The 10,117-nt window shown below is 42.6% G+C and overlaps 2 protein-coding genes across 4 annotated transcripts in view; one reads left to right on the top strand and one right to left on the bottom strand.

Annotated features, from left to right (window-relative positions):
• Positions 1 to 10,117, bottom strand: part of PLEK (pleckstrin) — a 56,733-nt gene that overhangs the window by 19,691 nt on the left and 26,925 nt on the right. The window lies entirely within an intron of this gene.
• CNRIP1 (cannabinoid receptor interacting protein 1) lies at positions 3,511 to 9,361 on the top strand. Its single transcript, XM_042816728.1, has 3 exons — positions 3,511 to 3,768; positions 4,496 to 4,640; positions 7,882 to 9,361. The coding sequence occupies exons 1-3, from the start codon at positions 3,590 to 3,592 to the stop codon at positions 8,044 to 8,046; spliced, it is 489 nt and encodes a 162-aa protein (XP_042672662.1). The 5' UTR covers positions 3,511 to 3,589; the 3' UTR covers positions 8,047 to 9,361.

Genomic DNA, 10,117 nt, shown 5'->3' with positions numbered 1-10,117 from the left:
AAGCAGACTTGAAAGAAAAAATAAGCAGACTTGAAAGAAAAAATAAGCAGAAGGAAAAACAGATAAATCCATCCACCTGTACTACTAAACTACTGCTATAGCTTAAGAGAAATCAGATATTGGTTCAAGTCCTATGAAACATCTATTTAGCTTTCAACCTTGTAAGGGTCACTCCATTCGCTCTGTGCTCCCAGGAAAATCTACATTGCCTCCTTGTCCCTTCAGTTACCTCACTGTGCACAGAACATGAAGAACTCACCAACAGGGAATCTTGCATAATAGCAGCTCCCTGTGAAAATCCCTATGAGAACTGGTAGGGGATGGGTTTCTCCAAGATCCATCTTACCTCTCTCGCTAAGGATGCAAAGCAAGATGCAGCCCGCAGCACCTCCATAGGAGCAGGCTGAGGTCAAACCAGGTGGTCAGCCTGAAGATCAGGATCAATCTAGCCCATAGTTAAGTACATACACAGCAAAGCTGAAGACCAGCACTCCTGCATGTAGGGAAGACAGGAATTAAAAATCCAGAGCTGAGCTGAAGTAGGGCCCATGGGCAGAAGTTGGGGTTAGAGGCTCCAAGCAATGCCTTAACTGTAGCCCATCAAGGCCATTAATATGGGTAGCTATGTTTCAACAAGAAAACTAACCTCCCAGAAAGACTTATGAAAGACAACTCCTCCCTTGTTATCTACATGGATAAAAAACACCTGGTAAGGTAAGATAAGTGAGAGCGCTAAAAGCAGGTGAAGTTATCAGATCAATAAAAAGAAAGACAATGCTTACATTTACAATTGTTTCTTATTATAAATGCTCAACTCTTACTGCATTTCATTTCCATGTGCTAAAACAGTTACCTAGCCTGTGCATGCATGATCCATACTATGATGCTTTTTAAATCTCCCTCATCTTTGCAATTTTTACTTTTTGCTATAGTGGTCTGGAATAAAATCACAGCCTGAGCTGTGTCCAGAGAAAGATGATCATGCAGGCAGAAATAATAAGGTGAAAAAAACCTGATTATAGATCTGACCTCTTGTGTACTTGGGAAACTAATTGCAATCAATGCCTTCAGCTACACACAATTTACTACAACATGATATGTCTGGCTCATGAGAGGAGTAAAACTGATCCCTGGCAATGGCCATTATTCTTCACACCACTTTAAGTGATGCTATCAGGTTCCTTATGTGTTAGGCCTCTGTGGTTTCTTGCTGAATTACATTTAAACTCATAGAAGTGGGAATTGCTGCAAGCAAAATTTTCAACAAGCCACAAAGCACAGCAGTTCTCAGCAGAACATAATAGAAAAAGGGAAGTCATTTTTCAGTGATCAAATAAGAAGAGGAAAAATGCACACATGGTCTTTTTTGAGCCATAAGGTTATGAGATATTTGTCTAAATATAGTAACTGCTTCCTTATCTGAACACACATTACTTGATTGATAACTTCCAATATATTTTCCAGACTATTCAATGTTGATTTAGACAATGATTGGAGGGTTGGAAGGAATCACTTTACCTAACTTTTAGCTCTTGAGGATCTTTAAAGTTAGTACAAACCCAGGAAACAAATCTGTAGAGTTCAGTGTATGGTTTATGATTAAATGCTGGACCTCGCTGCAGGATAAGATGCTCCTGGAATATACTGCTTGATTAAATGTAACTACTTTCTGATTAGATATCCTTCAGCAATACGAGGGTTTTAAGTGACTCGTCAAGCCCTTAACATTATGCTCATACACTAATGTTGATAATGCTGCTACTCATCAAGCATTGGTTTAATTCATGTATTTCACTGCTTTCTGTTCAGTGGGAGGAGCAATGACTGCATCGTGTAACAACTTCCCTCTATGACAGTCCATGCTACCAGTAACTGCTATCAAAGATGGGATATTCCTTACAGAGCTTATTATACAGCTGTGAGATTAAGGGATCATGCTCTGATTTTTGTTGGCTGCTGGCTGAACAAAATATGAAGCCTATTCTTAGCTGAATATGTAAGTAAGGCAAGTGCAGTAAGATTTACATTGCATAAGTTTTCAGCAACATGTTTTATTTTGCTTACTGTTCAAAATTAAATTAATAGACTAGTAACACACACAAAAAGAAAAGCAGCTGGGGTAATGTCAGATCTTCCATTTCACTTAGTCGCATTACATTTTACTACTACACGTACAACTCAGCTCTCAAAAAACAAAGAGTAGTTCAGGCCTAGTGAAGTATGTAGCTGTGAAATTCTCCTACTGAAATCATGAAGAGACATAAAGTCATAGAATCATAGAATTGTAGAATCATAGAATGGCCTGGGTTGAAAAGGACCACAATGCTCAACTGGTTCCCCTGCTATGTGCAGGGTCGCCAACCAGCAGACCAGGCTGCCCAGAGCCACATCCAGCCTGGCCTTGAATGCTGCAGGGATGGGGGATCCACAACCTCCTTGGGCAACCTGTTCCAGTGCCTCACCACCCTCTGAGTGAAAATATCCTCCTAATATCCAACCTAAACCTCCCCTGTCTCAGTTTAAGACCATTCCCCCTTGTCCTGTCACTGTCCACCCTCGTAAACAGCTGTTCCCCCTCCTGTTCATGTGCTCCCTTCAAGTACTGGAAGGCCACAATGAAGTCTCCCTGCAGCCTTCTCCAAGCTATACAATTCCAGTTCCCTCAACCTTTCCTCACAGGAGAAGTGCTCCTCTGATCATCTTAGTGGCCCTCCTCTGGACCTGCTCTAAGAGCACCACATCCTTCTTGTGCTGGGGGCCACAGGCCTGGATGCAGCACTGCAGATGGGGCGTCACAAGAGCTGAGTAGAGGGAGACAATCACCTCCCTCTCCCTGCTGGCCACCCCTTTTTTAATGCAGCCCAGAACACAGTTGGCCTTCCTGCAAATTTTTTTGGCCCAAATCCTGTGCCAACTATGAGAACATTGCAGTTTTAAAAGCATAGATGCAAAAGAGTGGAAAGGATGCCTAAATTTTCTGCTCCTGGATGGAAAGTAACTTTTGCAAACTGGAATGAGATGGATGAGGAGCTAAGAACTGGAAGTTACAACTTCCAGTTTCAGAGATCTTTCTCCTTAGAAACATTATGGTTGGTTGGTTGGTTGGTTGTCTTTTTTTTTATTGCTGCTGACTGGTTGTTTGTTTTCTGCGACAATAAGAGAGTCGGGATGAGGCGATAGAGGAAGATGCCAGCACATATCGTGCCCGACTGCGCCGCGCTGCTGTCCGCGCCCGTGGTGCTGAACCGCCCCTCCGTCCCGGCCCGGGAATGACGGCGGGATTAAGGCTGCCATGACCGAGGCCGGATTACCTCCCTGCTAACCCGCGGCAATCTGAGCAGCTGCAAATGTCCCCCGAACAGGGAGATGGAGAGAAGATCCGCAGCACAGATGCTGCTCCGTGATTAGCGGGGGAGGGCAAAACAAACATATCATCCGCTGCTTTTGGGAAGGGCTGGGCTGGCTCGGATCCGGCAGCCCCTCCTCTTCCTCCTCCCTCCTCCTCTTCCTCTCCCTCGCCGTCTCGGTCTCCTCTGCTGGCCGCCTTCTGCGGAGGGGGGGAGACGGGCGCAGACCCCGCAGCCGCGCGATGGTTGACATCCCCAGCCTCGTGAAAATCAGCGTCGCTCTCAAAATCCAGCCCAACGACGGGGCGGTGTACTTCAAGGTGGACGGGCAGCGCTTCGGCCAGAACCGCACCATCAAGCTGCTCACCGGGGCCAAGTACAAGATTGAGGTGGCCCTCCGGCCCGGCACCGTGCAGGCCACGTAAGTGCATCCTCTCCATCGCGGCCCCCGCAGCCCTCCCTTTCCCGCTGCTTTTATTTTTAGAGGTTTAATATTTTTTCCTGGCAGGCTGACAGAGCAAGGTTTCCGTCATTTCTCCCTCTCCGCCCTTTTGCTTTGCCATTTCCAGATCTCTGGCCAGCTGTTCCTGCTGCTTTGCCCAGCCAGCATGAGAAACTGGCTTGGGAGAGAGGCTGCCTTTAGGAGCTGCTTCTTTCTCCACCCCACCTCCCCTGAGACTCTTCAAGGTCCAGCTCCTTTTCTCCCTAGAGAAGATCCCCTCCAGCCCTGCAAGCTGGAGATGCTCTCCAGTCTGAGCCTCACTGCACCATGGCAAAGCAGAGACTGGAAGCAGGGAGGATGCAGATGGGAAAATGGCTCTGGCTGTAGGACAACTCTGGAGAAGGGATTCAACCAACCACTCCCTAGCTGCTGAGGATCATATCTCTGCCACCTACCCCCCCCTTCCTCCTTCCACCATCCCCCTCCTTCCTTTCCTTTTTACACCTTCCCTGGGCGACTGCTGAGCCCTGAGATTCCTGACATTTTTCAGGAGCTCTAGTGAGTCAGCAGCACCTGGAGGCCTGCTAAAATCCCTGAAGCATCCCCAGCACGGAGGCTGCTAGTATTCAAGCCTACCTGCTGGCTCCAAGCTGCTAGGAAGGGGGCCTGCAGGGCTGCTGAAAGGATGCATCCCATCTCTTTGCAGGACGATGGGCATTGGGGGTGTCAATGTCCCACTGGAGGAGAAATCAAGGGATGCACAAGTGGTCTCTTACACAGGGATCTACGACACAGAAGGGGTGCCCCACACCAAGAGTGGGGAGAGACAGCCCATCCAGGTCAACATGCAGGTAGGTGGTCCTCTTAGCAGGAGGAGCCCAGCATGGAAAGGCATAGAGGGCAGCAGAGAGTTGACATCTATGGAGGTAAAATGTTCTAGGGCAAAGCCTGCTCACAGCTGCTGCCCTCCTCTTTGCTTTACAACAGTGAGACTGCTAGTTACTGCATAGGGGGAAAACACAAACATGGCTTCCCTTCCCTAGGGGAAGCCATGAGAGTAGCAGGGGCCAGGAAGTATTATGGGGATTTTGTAGGGATCTGCATAGCTCTCTGGGGTGCTGCAGGAAATGGGAGCTGCACCTCCCACCTCTCCTACAAGGGCATTTGCAAACCAGGAACTCCCATCAAGATTCCAGGATAGGAATGATGCCCTCATCCTTTGGAATACAGAGAACCCTCTTTTGCCTGCCAGCACTGCCAGAGCTTTTAGGAGCAGAACATGCTAGAGGCTGAAAGCATGTATGAGAGCACATGTGGGAGATTTTGCTTTGGCTGTCATTCTCTCTCCTTCAGTTACAGTTGTGAGGAATATACGTGCTGTTTATTCTGTAGCTCCTGTAACAAAAGTGGAAGTGGAACAATAAGCCATTGTCAGCTAAAGCTCTCCTAAAGGTTTATTCCAATCTGTACAAGTTCAGGACCTTGCCAAGTTTTCCAAGCCTGTCAGGTTTCAGCTTTTTCTCACATTTGCTCAGTCCACTCAGGATTTCATCTTATCTGAGTATCTTTACTGTTTGATTGTTTTCTTCTTCTTCTGGAATCACCATTTAGTATGGCAATCTCTTTCTAAATAAGAATTGTACCATCTCAATTTGAATTTTCTGATAATTACAACATGAGCAACTTATACTAGTTACCACAAATTGAGTAATTTTAAGTAATGCAAGGAAGGTCTGGTTTTCAGACACAAGCTCCTAGCTGTTTTTTGTAGATCAGAATGAGCAGCTACAATATTTGTCTAAACAGTAGCTTTACAAACCAAATCCTGATGTACTAACCATGAAGTTATTAGGATTTGCAAGTGCTAAGTAAGTTTTTAGCCTCTCTTGGTATTTGAATTTGACAGATTGGTTCTTCAGTACAGACTTAGATGTCCATGATTGATACTTTGAAGTCTTAAATCCTGGTTGAATTGCCAATATATACATGCTTAACTTATTATTTATCTGCTTAGCTAGACAGACCTATGACAGATTTAGGGAACAAGCTACAGGCATCCCATTTGAAGAACTGCTAATGCCTACTTCCTGAATCTTCAAAATTATGGTTACTGTGTACAGCTTTACATTTTCCTGTTTCCTTCAGCTAGGAGGAACTGCTGCCTCCACTTCTTTTTCTGTAACAGGCAGAATACTATGTATGTATCCTGGGCAGAAAAGGACTCTAAGGCTTAAAGCCTGAACTTGCACTAGAAATAGATTGAGAGGTCAGTCCTGACATCAAAACCATTTTGATAATGCCTAAAAGACAAAGTATTCATGAAAACGATGCATTTATTTCTTGTCTGCTCTGAAGATGTGTTTCTGTTACCTGACTGCTTAGTTATGCTCATGACCTGGAAAACTCTAAACTGTCCAGAAAATGGTGTAAACTAAGTTAGAAGCTTTTCTTTAGGTCTCATTTTATTCTTGCTCAGGCCAGATTAAGACTGAATTAGGGAAGTCAGATCTGTATTCCCCTAACAAACGCCACACAAATTCAGAGGGAGCGATTAAATAACTTGTGCCTACAGCACTAAATCCGACCTTCAAAGAGTAGAGCCATCCATTTTCTCTGGGGAAGGCCGTGTGCTGGCCCTGCAGAAGAGCCAAAGTGTGGCAGGAGCCACAGGAACTCTGAGGATGCAGATACTCCTCATGATGCCACAGAGTTGGTGCATGTGCAACTACTGGGCTGAGCAGAACACAGTAGTAGAAAAGCTCTGCAATTAATTCTTTCCTTCTTGTGGAAATCCACAAACGTCAGACAAACCATCCAGAGTAATTAACAAACTGGGTCACTAGAGGAAGATAACTTTTTCTTCTTCCCTTATCTCTTTCTGAAATTCAGTGGTTTTTTTTTCTCTATACATCGATGAAATACAACACTGCTCTTGTATCTTATTGCCTTCCACAAATAGTATTAGAAACACCTTTTCTTCTGGACCAATCTCTTTTCTTCCTCAGTCTCTAACAACTGCAGTTGACGCTCTTCTTTACTAAAGATTTCTCTATGCAGATTGTGCACAACAGTATTCAATGTGCTTAACCTTTACTATCTTGCCTTTATAAGTGGTATCAGGATTACCATTAGAGGGTTTTAGTGGAGGATCATTAATAAAGGTTTCGGTTGCTGAGAGAGATAAAACAGCTTGCACCTTTGATTCTTTCTTTATCAATTGAAGTGGCAGAAACATTTCAGCTACATCTTTAAGATAACACAACTGGAGCCAAATAAAGATCTTCCACTGGCAGCACAGAGTAACTCCTGCTGCTGTCAGACTGAATTTAAGAAAACAAAGTAGGCTGGGGAGAGATTCCAAGCAATGTCCATTCTGAGAAAACTAAGTATAAATGGTTATGCTTAGTAAGAGTCACTGTATAAAGGAGCTTTCATGCACTCTTTGCAAGTGTGATTATTCTAGATAGATGATCAAAGGTCATCTTCCAGGCACATGATGGGACTGGAAAAGAGTCAAGTGAAGAAGCTGTCAGAGTGAGTGATGGAAATGCTTACAAGGAAAAAATGTCTCAATCATGACACTACTCTAAAAAAACACAGGAAAGTTAAATATTTGAGACTTATCAAAAGAAGGCATCTTCCCAATTCAGACTGCAGCCTCCAGATATGGTATAGAGTTGAAGTGATAGCCTATATCACTACAGATCTCTGCTATATGATGCATACCAAGCCAATTGGAGCTCAGCACGCCACCACTGCTCTGCTGTCCTGAGAGGGATTATAGCTTCGATTCTTCACGTTAATAACACCTACCCATATGGGAAGCTTAACATTTTACTCCCTTGCCTTTACCAGACATAAATAAATGCAAGAGGGCAGTAAATGGAGAATCTGATCCCTCATGTTTTATGCATGTTTAAGAATAAAAGACTTTATAGCAGCTAGAGTAGGTTTTACAGATCTTTGATTTGTTGACTGGAGGAACAATAACCCTTACATTAGCTATTTTCTGTTCCAATTTTGTAAGTTTCTCATAAAAAAAAACAACACAGAAGTAAGCTTACTAACACCGATACTCCCTTTTCCTCACAGTTTAATGACATTGGTGTTTTTGAAACAGTCTGGCAAGTCAAATTCTACAACTACCACAAACGGGATCACTGCCAATGGGGAAACAGCTTTGGCAGTATTGAGTATGAATGCAAACCAAATGAAACGCGGAGTCTTATGTGGATCAATAAAGAGACCTTCCACTGAACAGAAGTGAAACCAATACTGCTGGACAATCTCCTTCCTGAAAAATGTACCTTTTTAAACCAGCAAGAAGCCTTACCAAAGGCATACTGCAACGTCGCTCTGTTCCGTAAGGTTCCAATAACTCAGCCGTATGTACAGGTGGTGCCACTGAAGTCTTTGCCTATTACTGTATTTCAAGTTTACTACGGCATCTGCAAGTCTTTATCTATACCCCGGGAATACTGTAGGCTTTGAGAATATTTGGTTCCTGGGTAGAAAGTCACACCATCATAATATTATCGTAACTATTTGGATGCTGCCCACTAAACAGTTCCATTAGACGTAAAAACCTTTGTGAAGTGTTTTGCTTTTTTGCTTCAAATTTGGATGCAACATTACATTGGTGACTTCTACATCTGTATTTGTTTGCTCCTTTATCAGTGTGCTCCTTCAATAATTGTCTCAACATCATCCCAGTGGACAGAAAAAAGTGTAATTATGGATGTCTGTAGGTTTAGACAAATGGCAGCTATTGCACTGTTGATATTGTGCTTTTGTATCAAGGGGTTTGGAAATTCACTCTTTTTGTTGAGTGCCGTAAGATACCCTGTGATAAACATCCTGTTTTGTGAGATTTGATAAATTAGCACTCTTTGATGTTAAGTTTCCCAGTCTCTGAAATAGCTTTAGGAAATGGTATAAAACATGCTAACCTGAATGAGAGAAAAGCAATAAATCAGTTGTGGTATTAAAAACATCTAACAGCCTGGCTAGCATCTATGTTAAGATCATATAGTCTTATTGAGAGATATAGCAGCCATCCTCAATTTAGTTCTTAGAACAAGAGTTTTGATAATAATCTCCAGTTTTGTTTCAATGAAATATTGCTGAAAATCAATGACATCCCACAAATCAGCTTTGCTAAGCCTGACCACTCCATTATACAAAAATCTATAGGATTCCCATCAAACAAAAACTCAGCATTGTGACAAAACTACAGATCTGTGTGCATGTTTATACATGCACCGTGCTCTCTGTAATGAAAAAAAGGTCAGTATATGATCAGATACAACTAAAGGTGCTACCTAAACACTAGGTCAGTGTTTAACACATACAGATAACAACAACAATAGAAGAAAAAAGAACAAGACAAAGAGACACCTTTTCTTTCAGTAAATAAAGCAGGGAAACAACTATACTGTCCCATCTCCTGCTTGGGCTAAAGTAAGCTGTCAGTTCTTGTATAGCTGTTACTTCCTTTGTGAATAATTTGTAAATTGCGTATGTAAATGGTAACCATGACTTCTGATCTTTGTAATAAAGGACTTCAACAGTTTCTGTTGTGCGATCATCTAAATGAATAGAAAATAGAAGCGGTCATTTTAAGAAGTCAGCAGAGAGAACAGTCAGTGCTTTCTGAAAATACAGTCCAAAGCACTCCACGTGGAAATCCCAAAGCTGCTCTTTCTAGGAAATACAGATCTAACATGCTAGTATGCAGGTGAGGAATGTGATAATGCACAGTAGAGATCACTAAAAAAATTCAACAGCATTTTGTTGTATTAACTCTGGGGCAAGTTGAGATTCAGGATAAAAATGAAATAGAAATATTTTCTTCCACTGAATTCTTAATCAAATTTCCATAGAGAAAAAAGGCTGATCATTGTACTGATGTAACACAGTACTGGAGCAGCGAGCTAGTCAGCTTCATCTCTGCTCCAGGGCAGTATCACAAAGGCAAATTTCATTGCTGTATACTTCACTGCTATGATCTTTCTTGGACTTTTTCCAAACTAAGTGGAGAATTCTCGAAAATGAAAAGAAAAAAAATAATGAATTGAACATCAAATTCAAATGAAAGCTGTATTTTGGATGGAAGTGGTTTTGCCAGCTCCTGAGTGGAAATTTCCAGGTAATAGAGGCTTTAATAATACCAAATTTCCAGCTGTTGATCAGTTCCACTTCTGCACTAAACATTGTTTCTTATGCAAATATTGTACTTTGTTACACATATACTTTGTATGTATGAAAGAAGCACACCAGCATGAAATACATGTTTGATATGTAATTTAACAGATTTCTTTTTTGTTCT

Source organism: Centrocercus urophasianus, unplaced genomic scaffold, assembly GCF_019232065.1.
Source record: "Centrocercus urophasianus isolate 14NV4802_14NV808 unplaced genomic scaffold, USGS_Curo_1.0 seq_10, whole genome shotgun sequence".
In the NCBI taxonomy this organism is placed as follows: Eukaryota; Metazoa; Chordata; class Aves; order Galliformes; family Phasianidae; genus Centrocercus; species Centrocercus urophasianus.
This window is presented reverse-complemented; position numbering and strand designations above follow the sequence as displayed.